Source organism: Vidua chalybeata, chromosome 12 (assembly GCF_026979565.1).
Source record: "Vidua chalybeata isolate OUT-0048 chromosome 12, bVidCha1 merged haplotype, whole genome shotgun sequence".
In the NCBI taxonomy this organism is placed as follows: Eukaryota; Metazoa; Chordata; class Aves; order Passeriformes; family Viduidae; genus Vidua; species Vidua chalybeata.
In genome coordinates this window covers 14,176,816-14,204,483 of record NC_071541.1, presented here as the reverse complement: position 1 = coordinate 14,204,483, position 27,668 = coordinate 14,176,816, and the positions used below count along the sequence as shown (strand labels likewise).

At 39.9% G+C, this 27,668-nt stretch overlaps 1 protein-coding gene across 2 annotated transcripts in view; it reads right to left on the bottom strand.

Annotated features, from left to right (window-relative positions):
* The window catches only part of DCP1A (decapping mRNA 1A), a 32,141-nt gene extending 5,235 nt beyond the window's left edge, over positions 1 to 26,906 (bottom strand). Inside the window, exons 1-9 of one of the 2 annotated variants that reach the window (XM_053953707.1) lie at positions 26,767 to 26,906; positions 25,778 to 25,818; positions 23,855 to 23,982; positions 15,319 to 15,385; positions 10,755 to 10,893; positions 7,226 to 7,345; positions 3,192 to 3,947; positions 2,392 to 2,457; positions 162 to 380 (exon numbers count right to left, since the gene is read on the bottom strand). In XM_053953707.1, the coding sequence (XP_053809682.1) occupies positions 162 to 380; positions 2,392 to 2,457; positions 3,192 to 3,947; positions 7,226 to 7,345; positions 10,755 to 10,893; positions 15,319 to 15,385; positions 23,855 to 23,982; positions 25,778 to 25,818; positions 26,767 to 26,901 (1,671 nt within the window). In that variant the 5' untranslated portion in view covers positions 26,902 to 26,906. The remainder of the gene's footprint in view (positions 1 to 161; positions 381 to 2,391; positions 2,458 to 3,191; positions 3,948 to 7,225; positions 7,346 to 10,754; positions 10,894 to 15,318; positions 15,386 to 23,854; positions 23,983 to 25,777; positions 25,819 to 26,766) is intronic. The other variant, XM_053953708.1, reaches the window with a different exon arrangement.
* Positions 26,907 to 27,668: the final 762 nt, after the last annotated feature.

Sequence of the window (27,668 nt, the reverse complement as noted above, 5' to 3'; positions counted from 1 at the left end):
ACTCTGTGTACAGTGTGGGGTAATCTGCCCCTTCAACAGAAAAGAACATCTTTTGTAATCTTTCAGGCCAAAAGGAGTTACAGGGGACAGAATTTGTCAGTGCTGTCTTCTGTGCTTGGAACCCCATCCCTCAGAAACTCTGAGCTCTGTATAGCCACTACCTTTATTAGATGTATCAGTGCTTCTTGAAGCTGAGACCTACTGAGAACAGTAGGAGGTGTAGTCTGAATTTCTGTTGGTCCAAGCGTTAAAGGCGAAGAAGAACTGGCTTTATTCTCCACTTCAGTAGCTTTTGTAGCTGACTGCTGAAACACACTTGGAGACAAGAGCACTGAAGGTGTTACTGTCGTTGTGGCTGTAACAAACTGTGGAGGTGCAACCTGTAAAAGAACAGAAAATTAATAAGCACCGTGTTCAGTAAGAATGAATGATGTTGTAAATGCTGGAGAGATAAGCATGAAGAAAATGAAATAAATTGCAGCCACAGTTATTCAGTCAGATATTGCTGAATAGCTGCTCTTAAGAAATATCTACCTATGAAGAATAGTATTAGTATCAATAGTACTTCTCATTTTCAAAGCTGAAGAGTAGCAGCCTTGAACATTCTTGTATGCAGATCCTTCCTACTCATGTGGTTGCTACCTTCCAGAATTTTTAGAACACATACGATGAAAGTTGAACTTTTCACTTAAGTAATCAAAGGAGCCTGTAGCTGTTTGCAAATTATTTTCCGTCAGAGTTTTCAGAAAGACCAGTCCTGCTTCCTGCACCCCACTTCTATGGTCTCCCACAGATAATTTAGTTCAAATTTGAAGTGCATCTCAAACATATTTAAAGAAACTGCTGAATTATAATTAAAGCATTGGAGTTCACTGAAATATTCTCATTCTGTTTTTCCTTGGGGGGGATGTAAGATGGAAATATTTTGAGGACCATCTTCCACCTCATTGTTCCACAGGTCTGTCTCCATTTCATTACAAAAATGCACATACTGCCTTTACCACTTCTTCTTTTATACAGAAATTGCACATTTATAGGACTATTACATTTGCATCAACTGGACACAAATAAACATCCTACTTGAGTAACTCTGACATCTCCTGATAACTGCAATTGTTACTCAGGCAGATAATCTGTGTCTTGTATCAGGCTTCCAGGATGACCAACGTGGTGAAAAAAAAAAAGAAAATAAATAAGCCAATCTCACTCCAAAGAAAAGCAACACTAAATGTGATTTGATATGTCAGCAGAAAGAATTCCCCTTGGATAATCAACAACCTTCAGAGGAAAAAGCCTTCCAAAGCCATCTAAAGTTTATGTGTATAAAATAACATCAGCAACAGCAGAACTAGAAAATTGATTTTCTTGTAGTCAAAACTGTAAAGACTCACAGTGTGGGATTTCAGCTGAAGACAATGTGTTTAAACTGACAGTTTACTATACAACATGCACATGTTTCTTAAAATTCCCAAATTCATATAAAATGCTTTTAATTAGGTAATTATTTACTAACTAGGTCATGAACAGACTGTAGAGCTTATTTTATAGCAGCCCAGTAGCTAAAACAGCATTTTACTTCAAGTAGGGCCATTTTTTTGCCTTCACAATCAGATCTGAGCATGCTACTAAAACTGCTCTCATGGAGAGCAAGTTAGACAAGAATGAGGCAAGAGATCTGAAAAAGGAGTGGGTGCATAAGGGAAAAGCAGAAATAAAATACAGGTGGTGTCCTAAAATGAATAGATAACAAAAAGGTAATTGAAACCAGTTCTTGAACACTTGACCATTATCAAGTTATTTTGTAATTACTATCTGAAACTTAAAATTGACATTATTTTAAACTGTTACCCAAGGCAGTTCTAGGAATCTTAAATCTGCTTTTAGCTGGTTAAAAGTTGCTATCACAAGTTTTGCAGTAGCAATTACTTGTTATTTTTTTTCTCCATCTTCAATTTTTTCTGCTTTGTATCTGTTCTTAAGATACAAAGTATCTCAAGAAAACTGAGACACAGCAAGGCAAGGTTTGCATTTTAAGCCTCTGGGGTGCTTAAGGTTGGGCCAAGGCTAATAACCCTACTACAATATTATGGCATTAGTACTCCCTGCTTGCAACATAAAAAAAGCCAAACTCAAATGGTGCAAACTCAGCGCAGGGCTGCAAATCCAAAAACGTGTTTTCATTTCTGCATTAGAACCAACAGTAAGAGTGACTGTATAAGAGCAGTGCATTGACAGCAACTCCCCCTTCCTCCAGCACTGTTTCATTAACAGCTCCTTCAATATTGTCAGTGAGCAGTGTCTATTTGAGATATCAGCTGGTTTACTGCAGCTGGTTTTTTTTCCCCTAAGAAGACCCCTGAGACCAATAAGCACAGGTACTTATCCACTTACTTGACTTGCTTTAGACAAAGTTTTCGCCTGTGGAAATACTTCTGATTCCTTGTTTTGTTGTACAGTCTGAGTTAAGGGGAAAAAAAAAGCAAAATTCACAGGTTACCATCCACAGCTCAGTTTCCAGAGGTGGTTCTCTGTTTTTAAGAAAGCCACAAAAATGCAAATTTCAAGGTTTTAGCTATCATTCGATCAATTTTGTTAAATTGATATAATCAATGGGAAGCTGGAAAAAGAGGAAATATCTGAATTTATGTTTTATGCTTTCAATATTATGGCAAACTTATAAAGCCATATCTCAATGGAGCCCACAGGTACCTGTAGAAAAAGTGGGTCAAAACTGAAGGAGTACAAAACACTCAAAGCAAAATAATCAGAAAAAGGAAATTGTTAATTGTATACTTTCAAATAATGAACAGGCTAGACTTCCATCACATCACCTCTCATCACAGTGCTCAGCCTGCAACCTTCCATCCCTTCTCAAATGCCAAGCTCTGAGCAGTACCTTTCTGACACAAGATTAAATCTTTAGGACTTATTCACCTACCAACAGCAGCAGTTTGAAAAACCTCTCCTCTAGAGACAGGCCTGTCACTGATAGCAGATGCTAATGATACAAAACTAATGGAACTGGATTCCTAACTTAGCCATCCAATCAATACCACACAGTGGAATTGTGTGGTATTGATTGAATTAATTGGAATTCATCATCTTCAAACAGCTAATATATAACAACACAGTTTTTAAGGGAAAAATACATGTAATCTACAGCTTCATGGATATCAAAGCCCACAGAATACCTGAAGGGGAGAGATTATCTTGCTGTTCAAGGCTGATGGCTTACTGTGAGATTCTTTGAAGCTTTCTGGTGTTGCAAGTTGGCCAACTGAGGCAGAGATGTTTGGTGTTAAGGGACTCTTAGTGAGAGACTGCTGTTGTGTTTGGTCATGCTGTGGGGTCAACCTGAGTTTCTGGAGAAGATCAACACTTGTATGAGATGCATTTGAGACAGTCCCTGTGTTTGCTGTAGTCAAGGGTGCTATGAGCTGGCTTTGGCCAGACATTAGATTCTGTGGAGCGTGGTTCACTTCAGATGGTGGCTGATTCACCAGTGGGGATATGGGCTTGGCAGCCTGCTGCATAACTTGCATTATACTGTTGCTTTGTTTGAGGCCAGGAAGCATCTGAGCAGGGCCAGCTTCCATTGTCGAGGCTGAATTAAGAACAGGGCTTAAACGAACTGAATAGCTTGAAACATTTTTCAGATCAGGCTGGGAAACTGAAGCTGGAGGTATTATCATAGGTGTTAAACAGTCCTGCTGGCTGGCGCTGGGTTTAACGCTTGGACTTTCAGATTTCCCCAGGGATTGTTGCATTACTGGTGACTGGTCAAAGGAAAAAGGCAAAAGCAAACTGTGCTGCTCCCTGGCAGATCCATCTGTCTGCAGCTTCTCCATTCTCTCTGGATTGGGATATGCAGCTGCAGGCTGTTCCTTTTGGACAGAGGTTCCAAACAGTTCCTCCAAAGTCAGATGCTTCTGCCTTGACTGAAATGGCTAAAAAGAAGGGAAAAGAAGATTTTTCAGTTTAGAACTAGACACAGCACTGTGCAGCTCACAAAGTCTATTACAAATTCAAGGAAGTTAGGAGAGACAACTAGGTCAAATGCATATAAAACACAGTTTGGGTACCACAGGTGCCCTATTCATATGACTTTTGAAATTAATTTATGAGGAACATCCTGGCTATGTATGGCTTTTCCTTACGGCCATCTCAGGACAGTCTCTGCAGCAGTAGTCAGGAAGGGGGATGGCTATGGACTGGGTCAGGAACATGGCACCTGCCATCATCCATTAGCCCTAACCACACAAGGCACTTCAGGGAAGTGGAGACAAAAACATACATATTGAAAAAATCCTCACAGAATGTACAGAATTGGAAATAGTTAAATGCTCTAAAAATGGGAAAGGAACATAAAAACCAGAAGCTGCACAACTGATCTAGCAATAGATGCCTAGACAGTTTTCCTAGCCGTAGTGCAGTAGATGTCACAATAGGTAAGAGAATTTCTATAAACCTAAATATGTATCTCCTTGAAAAGTACATTACATGTACACAGTTACATCTACAAGTCCTTTAGTCTCTTCCAAGAAAATACATCTAGCCTACACCATTGATATTGTTAGAAAAATATAGTTTTAAGAATATCATATTTTGCTGAAAATATTTTAAAATGTGTTTCAGTAAAGAGAAAAGAAACAGCTATTAACACCAGTGATCTCAAAAATTTTTTTTTTAGGTTGCACAGGACCAGAAGTTATGTAAAACAGCTGGACTGAAATACAACATTCTGTTCAGAAGACTGAATGGCCTGAAGCACAATTCCAGTGTATTCTGATGGTATGTCTAAACAAAGATGCTACTTCACAATGACAACCACTGCACCATGACATTGCTCTGCTGGCTCTGATCCCTAGCACAGAGAACAGGACAGCACAGCAGCCAAGGCACAGCAGCACAGGTGCCACAAATAGCCCAACAAGAACCCCTTGAGCTTGAAGTCGCGCTGTCTTTTGCCCAGGTTACTCATCTCTACTGTCACTGTTATTCAATTTTAGCTAGTTAAAAGACTGGCATCCTTTCATTTTGGGGCTGGGACATGCTATAGTTTATAAACCTTGTTAGTTATGTTAGGAATCTTTTCCTAGAAAGTTGTTCTTACTTTTTCCCACTGATCCTACTGATCTGGAGACCCATCCTTCAACCATAAAGATTCCATTAAGAGAAAAATCACTGTTCCAGATAACTTCAAACTCAGCTGTTCACTTCAGTATGATTAACTGACCAACCTTCCTTTATTAATACATTACAATAGTCAAGTAATAAACTGAAATCTCTACCAGGTCCTGATCCAAGTCAGATTGGACAGTCTTAAACATCAAGTTACTTTCCAGCATGGAGTGTAGAACACCTCTTTTGCCTTGTCTGGTTGAGGTGTACTTTAAGCATTTCATCAACTCTGTGTGTTTATGAAGATCTTTATCACAAGGGGCTGCATAAAGGCCACAAGATCACTTTATTTCATAGGAACAGAATGCTGCTGCTGCTGCTCGGAGGGTTTCTCCAGAAATGATTTCAGATAAATTAAGCTTTATAGTCCCAGCTCTGCTTATTCATGGTTCAGTACCAGTGGTCTGGTTGTTTTGCAGACTGCTGGCACATAAGCATTTCATGACACAACTGTTCTTAATTTTGAATTGCCAAGATACAACACTTAACTACACAATATCATACAGAAGACATTTATTTTTATTCCCAAATGTGTGGTATCTTTAGCATGAGATGAAGTTAATCAACATGCAAGTGTGACATTTTGGAGAGAATTTAGCAATCTCACTGTACTTATATGCACACTATTTTTTTATTTTACTGGCCATCTGTTTTAATTAGACAAAAAAGTATATTTTTATAGTTGCAATGGAATGTTTTTCCAGTAGTCTCTCAGTTGTCTATGTTACTAAAAATGTGGCTCAGAACCAACGCATTTGAGATATATTTGAACCCAGTTAACTGGCTTTATAGAACTATCACTTATGTTACCCAATTATTTTTTTCCAATATCTCTGCAGCTATTATTTTAAATAGCTCAATAGAATCAAAAATATGAAATTTTACATGTTCTATAAATCAACTTTCCCTTTAATTACTTCAGAGCAATTTCTTAGAATCTTATCTTTTTTCCTTTTTAAAGTTTTTCCTTTACTAGTTAATTGATTCCTGTTCTGCAATTCCATGCACTGTCAGGTGGAGCATTTCAGCTGAAATGTTGTACAGTCTACATGGAATGACCCAAAGAAAATATGTGCTTTGAAAGCAAAGCCTCAGGCAGCCCTGGTGCCAGGTCTCCAGACATGGCATGCAGCAAACAGAGCTGGCTGCCAGAGGTCACTCCATCACTGACCCAAAAACAGAGGTGCTGCTCAGGGGCTGGAAGGGCTGTGATAGAAATAATCCCAGCAAACTCCCCACCCCTCATCTGAGTTATGACCCTACTCCTAAATCAGATTCCTGCTGCCCAGCCCCAGCTCTAACATGAAGTAGCAACTAGGATTACTCCTCCAAACTGTGTGTTTAATTACAAGTACTAAGTGCAAATTTGCCCACGTTCTCCTAGGGGATTTCACTTCTCAGGCACGGTGATTTACTGCATCAGAAGCACCCCAGTGAACCATGGCAGGGAGAGGAGTTTCCCATGGGGCATTTCCGAGGAGCACCAGCAGTGCCTGTCCGGTGCCCACTGGGTGGCACTGCAAGCAGGCCCACGGCACTTCCCTGTTACAGGCAATTCAGGTACTGCACAGTTTACTTAATTTTTTCTCTACATTTATCTCTACAAAGTCTTGTATCAAGCCCCAGCTTCCTTGTGCAGGACCACAGCTGTGGCTCTGAAGCACAGGTAAACCTTCAGTAAATGTCTGAGAAAGAAAACCAGGGCTTGAGTTCCTGAGTGAAAGACCTGACCACCAGGCATGGTCATCTTCTCTTGCTTCCTGTCTCTCCAAGTCATCCCACACGTTACCACAGACTGACTTCTTCCAGAAGCCAAGTGGGCCCATTTAAACGTGGACATTCACAGTAGTGTGAACATAGCCTCTTACTTTTAAAATGCTAAGTCAAAAGACAGAATTTAGGCTCCTAAAAGTCTTCTCATTTGTTTAGCAATAATACACTGGGCAAACACTGAAGGCATCTTAAGAAAAAAATCAATTTTGGCACCAAAACAAAGTAGTAAATAAAAAAAAAAAACCCTCATTTAGGTTTGGATGAAACATACCTGCTCTTGCACTTGTAATGAAGGCTTCTGTTCTGAAGGCTCTGTGCTTTCTGGCTTTGGAGGATTTGAATTCTGTTGCATTCCAGAACTAGATATAATACTTAGGTCATTAATCTGATTCTGAGGAGGGGAAAAATGAAAGAAAAAAAGTTAATATAAACACATGAGTTTTAGTCTGTGTTTACCCCCTACAGAGTCCTGTTTACATGGCACTTGGGACTGAAACACAGATGATGTACAAAGCAGTGATTTTTGTAAAACACTGTGGAATTCACAAATCTTAGGAAATAAAAATCATAGCAAGACATCCACGATCTGGTATGCAGACATAAAACTTTTACTCTTTGTTATTATAAGAAAAACAACAAGAAAATACAACTGATTTTATACTGTTTCACTACAAACAGAAATGATACATTAAAGAAAAGGTGGGCTTTTCACATCCTTTATCTGCCTTGGCTGCTAACAGAGAAGTTTGCTACACTTCATTCAATCAGGAACCAAAACTAGAACTGCTTAGGAAAAAAAAATTCCTGTCAGAAAGTACTCTAAGTGGATGGAAAGACAGCTTGTCACTGACTTATTTCCACCAGTTTAACCAACCATGTACATTTATTTTCAGGAGTTAATTTGGTTTTCTTTGAACAAGACAAAACCAGGCAAGAAAGTTGCATTATAACACAGTATGATTCATATAGATAGATGGATTTGACTTTCATCTTAAATAAACATAAAAATAAACAAATACAGATCTTCTATTACCATTAAAATCACCAGTGGAAAAACCCAGACTGTAGAATAATCCAGCTTTCAATGGCTAAACTACACCTGATGCATATGATTGAGCTCAACCATTGGTATGACACATGGTGATTGCTCTGGTGTCTTACCCAAAGCAGTAAAATATGGGTTAAACTTTTTAGCAACGGATTAAAAAGCAATCTGAGCTTTATTCTTTTGTTTTCAAATTCTAACTGAAAGCAGTAAGTACTAAATCAAACCTATACATTGTGATTTAAGGACAGAGGAGAGAAGCAGACCCTCGCATTTCTGACTTTTAGCCACTAACTTGCAGGTCAAAACTCCTTGTGCCTGAAAGGCTGGAGGCCTTTTAGTTATAAAATCAGGAAAGGCAGAGTTTTCTTTTCACTAGAAGATAAGCTGTAGTATGTTTCCCTGCTCAAACTGAAATACAAACACAAAACCACACTATAAAAAGCATCCATTCACTTCATTAAAAAAAAAAAAATCTCAGAGTTCATTCATTTTCACATATGGGCTTGATGTAGTGTGTACTTGAAGGATTAAGCTGATTTGGAATCCTAGATTAAAGCACTCAGACCTTCATAAATCTCTTTTTCACTCCCTCTGCCCCCTTCTCATGCTGACACTCTGCCAATCTCATGTGGGCTGCACACAAGGATTATTGTATGATCCATCTGGAATGTACGAGCAGATAAGTACTTTCTGCTCCTAAATACAAATTCATGCATAATTACCAAGTGCCATAGAATTATTAAAAAAAAAAAATCAAGACAGGAAAGGTGTCTCAAGAAGCCATCTTCCAAACAAGTTGGTTACTTCACCACATTAACATTGGCACACACTGGCTACAAGAGCTCCAAAATTAATGTGCCAGGGGTTTGTTGCTAAAGCTGAGGTGGTCAACAGAACATTCTCCAAAGAAGTTTGCTCGAAATGTGAACAACATTGTTCAGTTCTGCTTTTCTGACAGCTGTACAGCACTACAATCACAGCAGGCTCTGATGGGATCACCATGAACAGGTTCATTTACGGTTCATGTACACACAAAAAGGAAATGAAATAATTATTCCAGTTTCCCTGGTGTTCTACAAATATCAAGAAACAAACACACACATATACAACAATAAGAAGAAATAAAGATACAAACCCCCCAATTTTAAAGTAGCTCTGCTGTAGCCCATGCCCTGCCTATTTCCCTGTTGTATTATTGACACCACAGATGTTGTCTGTCCATTAAAATATCTGCATCTGTTCCTGTTCATCAGAATTTTACTTGTCTATAGAGATTCATCCATGATGTTTAGGAACTTTGTTTCTAGCAAAAGCTTTTCAGTATTCTCATATGAAAAAGATCTGTAAATTAGAAGAGAAGCTGGAATATCCCAAGTCACCCAAGAGCCATGTGTTGGAAATGTGCATTATCCAACAGTGCAAGGACAAAGAGGGAGAAAGACTTCATCACACCCAGGAGGGCACTACCAAAGCAGTGCATTCCTATGGTATGGGTTTTTTCCCTTCTTTGCAAAAAGACTTCAATTTCTTCAAATCAGTCTAAATCGATACACCACTGAAAGATGAATCATGCAGGTTGTGATGTTTCCTTCTGCGATCTCACAAAAGCTGCTACCTGCACAATGCTGGCCTTCATACAGAGACACCTTCTCCCCACACAGCACTGACACATTCTGAATTAGTTTTTTTTAAACCTGTATTTTAAAGCATTAAAAGAACATATGAGTGATTTGCAGAAATTAGTATCTAGCCTGGGTCAAAGATACTGTATTGATTATCACATTGCCCTGACCTCAATGTACATCAGACAGTGACAGGTTAAGTTGGTTCATACAAGGTTTAAACCACATGCTTACTCTTCTCTCCTCATCCCACACTGTATTGTAACTATCTAGATGCATCAATTCCAAGTACTCAAAGGAACTTTGCAGCACAGCAACTCGTGGAAGGAATCAAGCACTGTACAAATGTGCTCCCTCTTCTCCCAGCAGCACAGGCACAGAAGCCACACCGTGGTTCTGCAATGCAATACTCACACATTGCTTTACTATGGCACATTCCTGTATTATTACTCTGGGGAAGAGGCGTGTTCAGAATCTCTGTTTCATTTTTGGATCTCCCACACATTACCTTTATATTCACCCTGCATGTATGAATTTGGTTCTCATGACTATATAAAGTAATTCTTTCCTAAGAGAACTAACATTCCTCATTATGTAATCTTGTGAATTTAGCACTGGCAAAGGATAACAAGCTTTTCCTTCCGAGATGAATTATTTTATTAAATGGAGAAATACTAGACTGGACACAGGTAATAAACTGGACAACAGAAAGACAAAGGCACAGTATTGTTACACAGTCTACAGCTAATAAGAAATATGCTTCATAGAGCCTACAAATGAACTGAATGCCTCAGTCTCTAATACCTCAGTTCATCTTTTGAGACTAAGAGACAGATGCTGTTGGGCACAATTTTTATTTGCTATTCCCAGAGACAAGATTTTCTCACAGCAGGAGAAATCATTATAAAATTGGTCCATCCTGCTACACTTCAAGTTGGACCACATGATCAGGATTCAATCCATCTTGCCTGAAATCACAGAATGTTTCCCAGTACAGTGTTCCTGAGGGAGGGAACAACACATCACTCTGAAAACAAGGCTACTGGAACTATTGCAGACACTGCCCACCCTTTAAACAAAGCACAGCTGATGTCTACAAACTCGTTTCCAGAAAAGAGACATTTACTTACTCGTTCATATTCATCCTTGGCTTTACTAAGCATCTCTAAGATGTCAATGGGCCTGTTTTCATTGCAGCCATTGGTCCTGCTGGGACTTTTTCTGTCCTGAGAAACTTGCTGTGATCTCTGAGCTTCTTGTTCAACCACTCTGTAAATGGAAAGGAGAAACAAGATTTAAAAATTTAACTAGAGTTAACATCTTGCAAAAAGCAGTAAAGAAAAAAGTACTCCCAGCACATTAACCCATTTTTCTGCCTGAATAAAAGCCTAACACATAGCTGACCAAAGTTACACAAGTTTTCATTTGCTACAAGGTTCATACAAGACAAATTGTCAAATGGTCTTTACAATATATCTCCCATTCACAGAGCACTGGTCTGTCTTTCTCAAAGTTTGCCTACAGTAAACACTACTCCTATAAAACTCTCATGTTTAGACATTCTTACAATGAAATATGTGGCTATCCTAGCATGTGATACACAAAAAGCACATGTTTTACACCATAGACTAAGATACAATTTTTACTCTTTACTTCCTAAGATGCATTTTTCCATATTTAGCCAAGTCAAGCCATGTCATTCAATAAAATCTATTACCAAACAGTTCTAGTTTAGGATGAGGCCTACCATTATGCAACAAAGACAGTGGGAAAGAAGAGAGCTGGCTCACACCAGATGTCTCTGGAATCAGTCTGCAAGAGGACTTTAGAGCAAGTTGCCCCTCACACCCCCACCTAAGGGTCTGGAAAGAACAGCAAACCATTTCCTCTTCAAGCTGCCCTGTAGTCTTTCCAATTACCTGCATTTACCTCTGGCCTCTGGTGCCTATGGTTCATTCACCACTTCTACTCCACCCCTGCCTGCCTCAAGTATCCAAAACCTCCAATCTGAAGGATGGGCAAGAGATGCAATAAGCTGATGTGTACCTGGTCATTTCATTAATAAAAGTAAAAGCAGCATATACTCCTAATCCATATGCAGTTCACAAGATATACATGGCTGTGCAATGCGCTGAAGCTTATCCTCTTGAAATAAACACACACCAGCCTGTAATCCCCTCTTTTTAAAGCCTGCATTAATCAAATATGTTAAGGAAAAACAAGCACTGTAAACAGGGCAGAGCTCTGGAGCTGGCATGTCACTTGAGAACTCTCATGCTGTGGAACTGATGGCTGAGGGGGGAGCCAAGAGGTGCCATCACAACAATCACAGAAAGTGTCAATCATTCCAGCCTCCAATTTCTTTGGGTCAGTTCGGATTCAGGACAAGCTCTAGATTTTAAAGACTGTAATTATTTATATGTACCTCTATGTTTACATTTCTGAGGAAGAAATAGTTCAAGTTTTGGAAGTTTCTTCCCAGTTTTCTAGCTACCAAGCTTCTTTATGTCACTAGAGTTCAGCTGAAAAAGGGTTAGATTTGGATTTTAACAATTCAGTGTTGCTTTCACAATTTTTCATCATACAAGCTGGTTATTTAACCAACTTCTGATTACTTCCAGCTTTCTCTGTAAGCAGCAGTCACCTGGCAAGGTAACTCAAACAGGGAGGCCAATGTAACCCTGATAAATTCTGAGAACTGCAGCATGTCCTCGTTTGGTTGAAGCAGCTCAATACTCCACAAGTTTTTCTATGGTGACACCCTGAGAGAACATTTTGTTCTAGCACCTCACATGGTCACCCAGTCCTGGCTTAGGACCTCTCTAAACTCAACTCCAAAACTAATGATGAGAAAGAGCAAGGTAAGAGAATCAGAAAGTTTTGCTGAGATGTTAAGTGCCAGCAGAATTGTATAAGAGAAAAGAAACACTTCAGTTAAAGGGAAGATTCTGGGCAAAGTGAAATCACATATGGTGCCTGGCAGGCAAAGCAAAGGCTTTCACTCTTGAGACTTTCCTTTTGCCTTAATTAGTTGGCCCAGAAGGTTTCAATAAAACATCCTCCCCTGAAAACAGTACTCATTGAGCTCACAGCAAAACATCTTCAAGGAATGAAGGCATTTCACAGAAATGTTTCATAAAAACTTCTGAAAAACAGTTCATAATATTTTTCTCTTGTTCATTATGAAGTGTTTGTTAACTTTTTAAAGTTTAAAATTTACTTTCTTTTTGAAGAATAACAAATTCTCTTCTCATCTAGGTAATTGTCTAACAGCTCAAACTCCATCTTCTGTCTTATGCATGTTACATTTCAGTGGTGGTGATGGAATATAATGTGAAACTGTATCCCCAGAACTCTGAGATTCTTTCCCAATTCCAGTCTGCTTCCTGTATCTCAGAAGCTACTTTGGGTCTGACTATTGAAACAGGGTAAAACAAGCTTATAAACTAAACTGAAAATAACCCCCCTACAAACTTACAGGTCAGAATTTTCTCAGTTTTCTCAAATATCTCAGTTTTCTCAAATATCAGAAGCCCTCCAGTTTCTGCCCTACTTCTTCTAGAAAGGCCATCCCTCAATCAATCATCTTAACTTGACACAAATTGTTTCTGAAATCAGTAGTTTGATGACTCCCATGAAATGTTTTCATTTCAGAAAAATTCTAGAATTCTTAAAAAAAAATCTGTAAATCAAATACCTAAATACCCTTCCTTGGGGGGGGGGGAAGTCAACTACTGCAAATCTGTACACTGAACATGCTCCGTGTGCAATCCAGGATTAAATCTTTTTTAAGCAAGGCCTGTTGTTTCTTTCCATTGTATGAGATAGTGGAAGAGGCACACATTCCTTCAGGGACACAGTAGCTGCTGTGACAGTTTGTTGAAGAATATCTGGAGTTACAGCATTGAAAATATACCTGGCACAACCTCACAGAAGGGCAGGGGGAAGGAGAGAATGTGAGAAGTGAAGTCTGTGATTACAAAGCCTAATATACTTTTCTTTTCAAAGATAAGCCACCAAAATACAAATGGATGGTCTGCAATCTTGTTAACTCGGTCTGGCACAATAAGGTCAAGTTAAATGCAGGGAAGAGAATGCAAATCTCCTTGAAACCTTTTATGGCTATGTTTTTGAAGTGCTGAAGTATTATAAAGGCAGCGCTCTTTCCTATCAGTGGTTAAGAAAAAGTCCACCTTAACAAAAGGGTGCAAATCCAAATTTCCACTCCAATGACAAAAAACTAGAGAACAGAACTAATACTCTTGGAAGAAAAAGTAAATATTGCAATCCAGCCAAAGGGGTCAATGTGCTTTATGGACTGCTGTGCCATGGCTAGATGGCTCTGTTACCTGATCACACTTTATTTAAGACTCCTGAAGAATCTGCAGCCCATAATTTGTGCTACAGTGTGCAGACCAGTTCAAGTGGACTCAAGGTTTGCTATCTGAAAGTTAGATCTGCACTGCAGCTGTGTGTGACAGAATAAGAATATGGTAGAATTTGACAGGTTCAGCTCTTTCTCACACTTCAAACATTAACCTAATGGTTTTCGATTAGAAGAAAAAGCCATGTCCTTCTGATGCTCTGTTTATAAAGAGGAGAGGCAGTAGATATTTTGTTATTTGTTTTGGTAACAACACCCAAGAGTCAGTTTCACACAACTGTTTTCGTTAATCCTTAGATACAGACAAACCAAATAACAGTGAGAAGTCCAACATAACTAGGAAGAAAAAAATGGCAGTGGGAGATGGGGTTATCAGGATGAGAAAAAAGAAAAAGAATTTAGAAAGATATCTTGATACCAGTGCCTGTCATTTGTGTTGTCTCTCATTGCTTCTGTGCAAAAAGAATAATTAAAAAAAAAAAACAACAAAGTAACCCACACCAAACCCCCACACTAAGAAATTAGACTTCATCTTAAAATATCTACATTGTAACTAGTTTTCATATAATTAAATATTTCCACGTAATTAAATTGTGCAAGTCTTCAGGACGGCCTGACTGGCAAGCCCTGACATGCTGCTGAAGGCATGCAAGAGATAAGAGGGTTCAGGAAAACAGTGTGATAGCAAAGAGGAGCAAAGCTGAGAATGAGGGATAAGAAGATACCCTGGGTAGTACATCTACACTTGGCATTTTAGCAAGAGTAACTAGCAAAAAATCCAGAAATTAACAACACCAAGCTCTTATTATTTCACAGTTTTGCTTACTCTCCTAAAACCACTATAATTCTAGAAAATTCTACCTAATTCTCCTACTATTCTTTAATCTCTTCACTTTAGTCAGGAATAATACCTAAGCTTTTAAACATCCCAACAAACCATAAACTCCAAGGAAAAAAACAGCTCACCACAAAACAAGCAAAACCCCCCAACCATCGTTTATTTCATTACACTCTGCATTAGAAAATGTTTTACCACTACCCCTATAAAAAATAGAATATAAAGTAATACACAGTGTGCATACTTGCTTTCTTTGGAGAATGCCAATACTTCAAGTCTTTTTTTTTAATCACTCAACTGAAAAATTTAATGCTGCAGTTTTTTAATAAACAAACCTGTAATTTTCATTAGTTAAAAAAACTTGTATGAGCAAGAATGTTGTATTCCTCCATTTTTAGGAGAGTGAGGAAAAAAACAGACACATTTAATAATCTCTAAAAGGCTTACAGAATAATAAGGCCCCAGTACTTACTTAGCCATGAGTTTTGCTATTCGATGACAGTCATTCTTGTCATAAAACCAAATACTGTAAATTGACACTAGAAAACAAGAAAGAAAAGCAATTGTAAGACAAAAAAAAAATTAAATCAATAGCAAAAACCCAAGAGTTCATTAGATCTGCAACATACAAATTTCCATCAGTTTCTACTGAAATACTGTGTGTCACCACCTACTATTTATAAAGTAATCAGAAATAGGACATGTGCAAACATAAATACAACTTCAGTCAGATTAAATGGAAGAACTATAGAATCTTTATACTGTTTGTAAATAAAAGTGGCAGGAAAACGCTTTAACCAGCAGGTGCCTTCTCACTATAGTTGCAACCTCCTCTTTTGAATTGACATTATAATTTAAGCTAGGCCAAGGAATATCCATTTAAAAAAACCCACTGTTTTTAAAATTTGTCAAATTCAAAGAGCAACATTAACATTTGAATTATAGCACTACAGTTCAGTCAGAGCCTCTCTGGAAGGTTCCCTCTCCAGAAGGAAGCAGTACCAAAGCTCCCATCACACAGTCACATTCATGGAACAGCTTAAAACTACACTCATAGTGACCCCTGCTCTCTGAAGGTATCAAGGACAAAGCAATGAGAGCAAAATGCTCCAAGCAAAAGGGTTTCAGCTCAGCAAGACAGCCTCATCCTGGCTTTCAAAATAAGTAAAATTCCACGGAAAGTTTGCAGAGCTGGAGTTTGACCACTGAGCCTCCATCAGAGGGAGAAACTTTGTCAGGAGTGCCATGAGCTGCTCCTTCCCCAGCAATGCTCCCAAGGGCCTTTTACCCACACAGCAGCTCCTCTCCCCACTGCCCCCAGCTGCACCAACACCACAAAACTCCACAACTCTTCAGAATTGTATTGAATCCAGCCCACAATGCAGGTTATTTTAAATCTTAGGTCACCTATGAAGTTTGTCAATGCATAAAGTGCTAGAACATCAAAGGCAATTGGATACTTTACACATTAAAGCAATACCATTAAAGTATTTTAATTTCTGAAAAAATGCTTTCAGCCTTTTAAAACTCATCTTTATACTGCAGTTCATGGCAATAATTTTATGTAGCTGAAATCACGGATTATAAATACACTTAAAGTGAAGGAAAGGACTGTTTAAAAAAATTACACAACCGTTTCCCATTAGAGGTAGATTTTTATTTCACAGTGAAATCCTTTTTCTTTCTTGACTTACTTTTTTTACTCCAGAAAATACTCAAAAACCTCAAATAAAGCCCACTCAAAATAATGTCAAATCATGGCAAAGAGGGCAATTATTTACCAAGCTTTTTCTGGCCCTTCAACTTATTCCAGGTGTACAGTGTTGGGCCAAAATCCTCAAGAAGTCAGATACACATCTCATTTCCAGAAGAATATCCTATGACAAGCTGAAATTTTTGACTTTTCTTTCTTTTATTAAATAACAGCTGTATTAATTTGGGTGCTTGTTTTTTTAGAGATTCCAGCTTAAGAAATAGATAACAAACCTTTTCAAGTCATAAACAAAGAAATCAATGCACAAAAGACATAAGCCACTAAAAAAAGCATTTCATACATGTAGCCAATGCTTATGAAGTTCTTCTATTAAACTTTGCAGTTTACGACAACTGGATTTCCTGCTGCATAGAAACCTACAAAATTTCCAGTTTGTTACATGACTAAAGAAGTAGCTCATATTTTAGCACTGAAGAAAAGCTCTTCCTCTTCCCGTGACTTCATTAACAGACAAACTGCCAAGAGGAGAAAGCTGCTTCAAAAGCATACTTGCTGAAGAAATGAAGATATGGAACTTTTCACAGTATTTAAATGGGACAAATGATAAAAGTCACAATGCTGCCAGAAACAGGCCTAGATAAGACCACAAGTAGATCCAAATCTCAAGTTTGGTGTAGAGTATGAGGCTTTTTTCCACTTTGTACTACTGGCAAGCAATCACAGGGAGTCACTGCAAAACAATTTTACACAATATTATGAAGCTGCAAAGCAGATTACAAAAGAACTCGGGCATTAATGTAGGTACAGTCCAACAGGCTGGAATGTTTACCTTCCTCCTTCCAAGAGCCCTCCTGTACTGCCAGTTCAGCTCCCTTCCCTAGAAGTGTGTGTATGTGAATAGCATTACTATTACTATTTAATATATATTTTCCTATATACTGTACTTCTTTCCATGCATGCAGCTTCAATTAAGAACATCCTTATAGCAAAGACAGAGTTGGTTCTTATCAGCTCTTTTAAAATATTTTTTGCTATACCCAGCATAAATATTAGCTGAACATTCCTATGTCTGATGGCACCTTTCTACTGCAGTTCTTGCAAGAGTTTCACCCAACAGAAGCCACTGAATTTTTCCATCCAGCTTTTCTACACTGAATGCTGGGCAGCATCTTTAGCAATCAAATAGCAGTAGTTTATAATCATCAGCAGCAATTCTTTCAGTAGGATTCACACTGCATTTTGACACCCCTGGAATAATGAGTAACCCACACCACAGACAAATCAGGTTTCCTAAAACTAAAAGAAGTCATCCATTTTCATAATCTATGTTCTTCTCTGACATACATAACTTTTTGTTAGAAACACTGACCTATAAATAGTTATCTGAACACATAACACTCAACTTCCCTTCAAACTTGTCTGGATCAATCCTTAAAACCTGATTAAAACTGAAATGGGAAACCAAAGAGCTTTTGAGAGAACAGAAGGATTATGGAAGACTTCCTGCTCAAGCCTAACAACTGAATAATACCAAAAGGAAGGTCTTGGACTCTTCTATAATCTGGATTAAGAGTAGGAATAGCCAAGTGCCACTGCAAGACAGAAGCCTCATCCTTGGCAACATAAAATGAAGCTGCATTCCCAAATTGTAGTTTCACTTCAGCTCTCATTTTAAGTAAGCAGCAAGAGGCAGTGTCCCCACCCTCACATTCCCACAACTTTGTTAACCCATTGTACCCCAAGGGGCCCCTCTCCCTTGTGTCAACTGGGTACATTTTAGTCTAGACCAGACCCTTGATCCCATTTCTGCATCAGCTTCACAAAAGGCCATAAGAGAGCACAAACAAGAAGCTTGGGACACACAGGAAGGGAAAACTTAGAATGGAACTGTGTGCCAGAGGAAGTGCACATGGACTCATCAGCACTGCCAGTTTCAGCAATTCCAGACACTCACTCCCTTCCCCCAGGCAGTTTAGCCATTTGTACAAATACATCCTCAACTCATTCAAAGAGATGATTTGTTTAAAACTTCCCTTAACTATCTGAAGAGCTGGTAGAAGGGAGAGACAAGTTTTAATTTACAGGTCCAATTTAGATGTTGCCATACAATGAAGCAGAACAACTCGAAGTGGAATTTTTTCAAACTCTTGAAAGAAAGGGACTCGTATTTTGAAACTCCTCCTACAATGTAACCATGGAAAACAGACTGATCTCACTTCCATAAAGAAAAGCACATATATGCATCATTTTACACCTCAAATAGAGTTTAAGGCAAAATGACATAAAGCTCTCTCTCTCTCTCAAAGCTCATATTTCCTCTAGTAGCAATATCAGCTGAAATGCCACTTCTCCTCAGTCAGTCAGCTCTGTATCACTGACATGCTTCATATTTATTTCCTACATGTAGATATTAGCCTGCCATATAGACTTACAAACCATTAGAATGAATGGGCAAAGTTCCTCCCTTTCCTATTGTTTTCAATACCTAAAGGCATTTCACAAGTACATCACACAGCACAATCCCACAAGCAGGAGCATGGAGTAATTCAGCAGGTGCCAAGCAGCACCCAAGCTCAGGAACACTTTAACTGCCACCTGAGTATTACATGGAGGGAGAGGGATTTCTTCTTTGCAAACCGAACACAGAAGAAAACCTCTTGCAGTTAAGAATGCCATCTTTCAGGTCAAACAAAGTATTTTTAGAACTCCTTTACAGTTTTCAATCATCTCCTCCCCTCCCCCCCAGCCTGCATTGCTTCTTCTGCCATGAAGATATGAAGAAAAGGCTCCTTTCTTATCTCACACTAAACCATTGGGTTAATGTGCTTGCTGGAGAGCCAGGAAGCCTCAGCAATCACAGAGATATGTTACACTTAATGGAACATGTGTGATAACAAGAGACTTTCCTTACCAGCTTTGAAACCAGTCAGGAGCTCTTTGAAACACTTCTAATGCAACTCATTTCACTTTTGCTGTTCAAGATACAAGTTGTTTTCATCAATAATACAACAAGCCCAGAAGACAGCACTTTGTAACTGAGTTTTCCACTTATATGCATAAATCTCTACAAAATCCATTCTTTTTGTATTACTAACTCTAACCTTGGACAGGAGTAAGAAGCAAGGAAAAAAACTCACCACCACAAACAAGAACCCCACAACAAACAAGGACCATTTATTTTAATACCCAACTTTTATTCCAAATATCTGTCTTTTCTACACCATGGAAATCAGCCTGCCTGACCTCCCAAGTGAACTGGCTTGGATTAAAAACCCTTTTCATCAAGACCAACACCACCGATACAAAGGAAAAGTTATAAATGAGAAAGGCTCAGAAGAATCTTTCCTGCAGACTTTAGGAGGTAAGTTCACCAGTGCTTAAAACTTTGACTAATTTTCCTCAATTATTAAGCAAACTCTTAACTAACAGCACAAGATTCTCACATTACAGGTTGAAAGGAATTACTGAACTCCAGACTAGACTGTTATTACTGTTACTGGCTGAATTGTATGCATTTTTTAAAAGATAGTTTAACATGCTTTCCACAAAACACAGACAAGAGAAAACAAGCTTACATTAATTAAAAAAAAAAAAGTCAATGGGATTCAGTATTTAATGAAGAAATAATCTGAGTTCTGTAAAGAATGTGCATGTGTCCAGAGGGAGAGTTCATCAAGGATCAAATATACCTGGCAATACCTATTCCAGACTAAGAAATAATAAAGGGCACATTAAGTATGATCTCAAAATTTTTACCTTTTAAGAGTAATTCTAAATTTAAAATATGTTCCAGTAAGTCAAACAATCTCTTTTCAATTTGGCAATTTCTTGATCTGTTCATGTTTGGTGATATCTGCTTTCCTTAATTCTTTATAACAGTGAAAACAAGAATACCTTTTTTCTATTTACCACTGCAAGTGGTATAATGTCTCACAGTTTCTTAGTCACACTCTTATCATCTTTGCATGCCCCACAAAGAAATGGTGTAAGTTTTGGGGCAGTGTTATGTCCAACTTTTCAGGTTTGGCATTCTTTTGGGGCTGGAAACACATTATGTGCCCAGAACAATTTTGAGAACAAAAATTCTGGAGTGAGGAAAGATTTCCCCATTAAAATATGAAATATGAAAGAGGTAGGATTGGGATGTGGGGGGGGAATCTCACAGAAAAATGAATGACAAATTGACCCAAGTGTTTTCCATTGCGCTCAGAGAACAGCAAAAGGCAGATATAAAAAAGGTACTGTATCTGCTCTCCTTCCACAATGCCCATGAAAGTTTCCTTCATCCCCCACCCTGCAAAAATGGGAGGATTCCCCCCAAGAGCTGTGAAAATCAGTAATTTCCCATAAGAATAAAATGTCAATTACCCAGTCTTGGTCTGAGAGTATGAAAATGCCTCTGTGCAATTGGATAAAGTATCTCATGTCTACAGCTTAAGAAAGTAAGTTCTGACATGCAGCAAACCAACAATTCCTTTGTACAGTACGAGTGTTTGAAGAAATCAAATTACAAAAGAACAGTAAAACCCCACCAAAATATAATGATCTAGTATGACAGGCAAATCATTCTTACAGCCTCCAGCCAAGCAAAAACAATGTTTGCAGTCTGCTTGCAAAGTTCCTCACAAAAGTCATTAGCAGCTCTGCACAGACCAGAGTAGGTTACTCACTGTCTCAGAACAGCTCTTTGCTGCTCAAGACAGAAATGCCAGAGGTCTGATCTGCTGCACAGAACAGACTTGGCCTCATTTTTAGCCACGACAGAATCCCAGAACAAAGTGAAAACATGAAGTTTGTAAAACAGTAGTACCACATTGAATATAAATATTGTTGACATGGAACCTTCCCCAAATGCATGGTGACATAATTTCGCTTTGATCATCTTCTAGTGTTTCTACCATGCTCTGGTGAAGCACAAATCTCTGTTTGTTACTGATCCTGTAACAATGTAACTACAGAGGCACAAAGTACCTGCTTGTCTCTGCCAAACAGCACTATTAACATGATTTTAGGTTTTTACTGGATAGTCTGAGCCATTGCCCATCTGTAAGCTAAGGAAACAGAATCAGCAGGTCAATCACTCATAGAGGGTTTACTCATAAAGGGTTTCTAATGGTGACAGAAGATTTCTTCAAGGACACAGTAAAAGCCACTTTACAAGACACAGGGCTGTGTAAGAGGAAGCTTTTCCTTACACAAACTAGCAGTCCATCCTCTTTCACTCATTAAGGGATCTCAGAAGAACTTCACCTTAAGCCATTAGAGACACACAACATTAAGCCCTTGGAAATACACATTACAGTAACCACTGGCTTAAACCTCTGATTTGAATTAGTTCCAAAAATGCAAAGGTTTTTCATGCCAGCAGGCAACTGCATGGAAGTGGAGATCCTTCTGCATGAAGAGAACTTGAAAAGAATCTCCTGATCTACCCAGACAAACAAAACACACACGTGTTGAAATTTGTCTGCAAATCCAAATTTGCCTGCAAATTCACAAATACTGTGCAAATAAAGGCAAACAGCTTTAACATAATGTGTTTTCTAACTCTTTCAGAGGACAGAAAATTTGGAAAACCTTATGTAAGGAAAATAATCCAAAACAAAACAACTTAAATCAAAATGTAAGGGAGTGAGTGGTATGAAAATAAGGAATAAAAAGATTAGATGCCATTTTCAATGCTTTTAAGCTTATATTTGAACAAAGTGAACACTCTCAGAGGGCACGAAAACTCATTTGCAGTTTATTTGTGGCACCTGAGAAAATAATTCATGACACAGTAACTGCATTAGACATCTTCCATCTGCAATCACTGGAGACACAATGGGGTAATGAAAGAAAGGATAGTTTCTGACCAAAGTCTTTTAAAATGTCAATGGCAAAGAAATAATAAGAAAAAAAATACTCCTGATTACTTCAGAATGCAATTCCTACATGCACTCTGTAATTTTTTCCTTGTTGACCTTTGTATGAATTCCTCCCTTCCTTGTACTATTCTATCTCATCTCTATCCTAAACCCATGAGCCTCCCATAGATCTTACACACTAGCTTCCCACAGGAAAAGGAGAGCTTTTATCAAGGAAAACAACTGGCTTCAGGGGTTTCTAATGAACTCACACACAGCCTATACCTTTTCTGATTACAACTACCTGAAAGGAGGCTGTAGCAAGGTGGTGCTTGGTCTCTTCTCCCAACTAAGAAGTAATAGGACACAAGTAAATGGCCTCAAGTTGTGCCATTGGAGGTTTAGATTGGGTATTAGGAAAAGTTTCTTCATGGAAAGGATTGTCAAGCCCTGGCAGTGCCCAGGGCAGTGGTGGAGCCACCATCCCTGGAAGTGTTTAAAGGCTGTGTAGATGTGGCACTGAGGGACGTGGGTTAGTGGTGGATTGTGCAGTGCCGGGTTAATGGTTTGGTGTGATGATCTTACAGGTGTTTTCCAACCTAAATGATTCTGTGATTCCTTCCCTGAATGATCCTCTAGTCACTGTCACACACACCATGGTGATTCCACAGCAGCTCCTGTTTCCTTATACCATCAGCAGTCCCAACAAATGAATCAACTTCTTGCTTCCCTTATGTCACCAACCTCAGAGCTGCAATTCTTTCCTGACACCTTAAGGTCCATCCTATTCCTACCACCTCCATCTACAGCTCCTCTTCTTTGCAAACCAAGCAATCTGCTTAAACACCCAACTCAGTACAGTACTTTCCCCAGCCTGTTGCCAGTCTCTTCCCTAACCTCCTACACTTTACTTTTCAACTTACTGACCAGTTTTGACTTTTTCCTCTTTGTGACACTTACGGAAGGAAGATTGCTAAGATTATGAAACAGAGGAGGCCATCTGCCTTGGGCTGTTCTTTGCCACCAGGATGGAATCTATCCTGCTTTTTTCAGATCCCAGAGGCCTTCCAAGGGGAAAAAAGGAAGGGAACATTTGACTGGTCTATTAGGTACACCAAAGCACAGCCAAAGCAGTGTTCCCATCAAGGGGACGTTCTGATGGAGGAGGGGGATAGGTTTAATCTAAACCTATCAGATCATTAATTAAAGACCAGAGCAATATTGCACTTTGGTGGTATATTTGCTTTTCACTGAAAGCAGCAGTGATGACAATATAATAGGAAAGCTATTTAAGTAAATTTAGCATTGTAGACAGAAAACATTATCAGATATTTCACTGGAACCTGCCCCATTACATTATATCTGAAACAGACATCACAGTAATCAGAAGTGATCTAGGTTATAAAACTGAACCTGAAGTTTATTTGATTAGAGAAAGTTATACTCACAACTGGCATTTCTGTAGAGAAGAAAAGGTTCATGGAGCTGAAACTCCAAATCTTTGTTTACTGGCTCAACAAGGTTGTGCATATTCAGTCGATTCACTATTGTAAAACCATGGTAAGGAGAAGCTGACCTATTGTGTCAATTGAAACAAAACCAAGGATTAATATCTTCATCAACAAAAGTAATTTTCTGAAACCAAGTTATGAATTTATCTTCAAATTTCCACTGCTTTATTATGTGAAGCTTTAGCAGTCCTGCAGCTCTCACAGTTGTTTTTCTATGCCATTTCTTGGCATGCCACCTAATTTCAATTTCAAACTACACTTACCTCAAAGCAGGATTAGGATTAACATTACAGTTCTACATTGTTAAACTGCTGAATCAAAGATATGCTTATGAAAAATCTAATAAAAAAAACTAGGGCAGGTCCACCACTAAAATGCAAATGTATTCAATACTTGATATAAGATTGTTTTGAGGCATTTCAGAATTTTTTTATTAGAGGAGAAAAACCAAACCAGTTATACAGCACCATTACCTTACTGTAAATAGACACGACAATAAAATAAGAGCCGCTGTCTTTTAAATAGCATGAAGTACACTTACAGGGGGAAGCATAAACAGTAATTTCTTCCTAAAGGGAGTCCCTGCAAACAAGGACTTACCCATTATCCTGAAAGTAAATTATTCAGAATTGTATTGCTCAGTGAAACAATTTTTATTTATCTATATTTTTTCTGGACACCAAGTGGAAAAAGAAAACACTGAGCAGGCATTGAAAGTTCAAGATAGTTTTAGATCTGTTTTTTCTTGCTGCATGAATGTCCTGTCAGCACTCAACTGTGCCTGTAAAATGGTGTATAATCAACAACAATGAAGGCAGACTAAAAATCAGACACAATTAGATGGTAAATATAAAGATTTCTGTAACACTGTGGCAACCTTTACCTAATGATTGACAACAAAAATCTGTCAAGAGCTTCCAAGGACAGGGTAAACAACCATTACCATCACAATTGAGTCTCTTAATGCACCTCACAGAACTTGTTTGAAATCATCAGCTAGTGACACAAAGCTTTTGCTTTGGTTTTTGTTTTGGGGTTTTTTTAAGTAAATTTAGTTCACTTTCTTACACTAAGTATTTCCAAGCTGGGAGCTGAAGTAACAGGAACTGGTTACTCAAATCCCTACACAGTACCAGGATAAAATATTGTAACAACCAAACTAAGACAGTCTGCTTCAGGATGGCTTAAGTCTGCATTATTTCTATTTCTTACATTCAACAAAGTGTTATTTTATTTAGATTTTTTAATTTGCCTGTAATTTAAAACTTGAACTTATGATTTGATTTTCTGTGCTGGTTTTCCTCCTCACCCCTTTTACCTGTGCTAGAGAACTGGAAATTTCTTCCATGGTTTTGAGAGGAAATCAAACAACTCCCAAACCCAGACACTACAAGATCTCCAGCTTTTGGGCAACTTCATCCATTTACAAAAATATATCACATATTCCACGAGTAATTTAAAACCCATTATTTAATTTCTCATCTCCATTGTTTTCATAATCAGCTTCATGGATTTTAGGAGACAAAAGGAGATTTGGCATTAAACAAACTCAATGCACTAACAAATGCTATTGGATTAATAAAATAAGCTCAATAAACTAGTTTTTGATGTGGGTACATAGGTAGCATTCAAGTTTTACGCTTTCTCAGCAATACTTTTAGGGGCTTTTGACAGAGTTATTCACCCATGCACAGAATTTATTCTTTTTGAATGAGTACACAGCAGTTAACATCTGGACAAACAAAAAATGATGAGTATGAAAGCTCTGCAGGAAGCCATCTGCAGCTTGTTTTCTTAAGGAAAGAAAACAAACACCACCACCCCCTCCTCTAAAAAAAACCAACCCAAACCAACTCTTACCTTTTATACACAAATAAGGTCCCTTCTATGTCGGTTTTCTCCTACAAAAGACAACAAATGCACTTCAAGGATGTGCTTGGTCACACAGGTAGGTTTTGTACAGTGTTTTAATTACAGACTTACAATTTCCTTATCTTTCCATAAGGTTTGACATCACAGGTCTAAAACTATGCTCTTCTATTTTCATAAATTTCCAAAATTTTTTTTTTTTTGAAAGATTAGGAAGTTAAACCCACTTCCAAAAGACTTTGCTCACTCTCTCTATTTGCCGATGTGATACACACACAGTGCTCCACAACCTTCCCCTGCTGAGCCGACTCCAAATATCGGGGAGGTTGTGTTCCAGTTCTACTCCAAGGACAGCAACAACAGCACAGCACGGTAGGACTGTGGGCCATGGCTCTGTGTCAGCCTCCAGCTTCCAGAGCAACCCTCAGCACGGGCGTGTGCGAGGAGAGCTGCTGCAGCTCCAGGGCTGCACGTGAAGCTCCCCATATTCCCATTCTTATGGCTCTGCGATGGACCCGGCGGTCACGCCAAAACTGTGCTTTAATGCAATGATGAACACTCACATCTCTTAAATCCCTCTCTTCCCGAAATAGGGCTCTGTGCAACAGGCGCGAGCGACAACAACAAAGTACGATGAAAAAAGAGAAAAAGTCAATGGCCACCAGCAGCCAAAGCGCCCTCCAGCCCCAGCGCTGCCCCGGTCCGAGGGGGAACGGCGCCGCCTCCCCGAGCGCAAACACGGCCTCGCCTCTCCCTCTTCCTCCCCTCTTTATTCCACCTTCTCCTCCTCTTCCTCTCCTCTCCCTCTCGCCTTCTCTCTTCGTCTCCTTCTCTCTCCTCTCCCCCAGCACAAGAGGGGGGAACGCGCCCAAACCCCAAACTCCCCCTGGGTTTGGCCCCCGCGCGGGCCCCGTGCGGGCGCGCCGGGCCAGGCGGCTGCCGGGGCGCGGGCACGGCCGGGCCCGCCCCGCCGGACTCACCCACTCGTTGTCCTTGGGGCTGAAGCTGTAGAGCGCGACCTGGCCGGTCACGTCGGCGATGCCGGTGATGAAGGGGTCGTGCCGCCGCAGGGCCGCCAGGCTCATCTCCTGCCCCGCTCTGCCCGCCGCCTCCATCTTGGATCCGGGCAGCCCCGCCCGCGGAACGGCGACAGCCGCGCCGGTGCAGCAGCGCGCCCGGCCCCGCCGCCGGCCGGAGCGCCCGGCCCGCGCCTGCAGTTCCGCCCGCCGGCCAGGGCCCACGCCCCGCCCCGCCGGGCCCTTCCCGGGCCCCTCGCCTCAACTCGGGACAGCGGCCCCTTCCCGGGCCCTTCCCGGGCCCCTGCCTCAACTCGGGACAGCGGCCCCTTCCCGGGCCCTTCCCGGGCCCCTGCCTCAACTCGGGCCCGCAGCCCCTTCCCGGGTCGCCGCTCCCCCCTCGCAGCTCCGGGGACTGAGCGCTTGCAGGGCCGTGGGCCCTCGGCGGAGCCCCGGGCCGGGGGCCTTGGGCAGGGCCGCGCCGCCGCCGACACGCGTGGGCAGGGCTGAGGGCTGGCCCTCGCATCTTGTTTTTATTTATTTACCCCGTTAGTAATCCACAGGCTCCGGAGTTTACTGCAGGCTGCCTTGTGAAGCGCGATGAGCTGGGTCACAGGCTCAGGAGTTATTTTTCAGCACTTGGGAGGGCGATGCTCTTTGCTCCCGTGTCTGTCATTTCCTGCTGTATCGGTATTTCACAGTCTGCAGTGGGATATGGAATTTTCACTATTTTAGAACATTTTGGAGATTAAGTATTTCTTTCAGGTATAGTAAACACCCACAGATACGTTTCTCAGGTAAAGTGAAGGTGCATAGGACAGAAAACTGTCATATGTAGAGTGCTGTGTAGTACTACCTACGTTTGC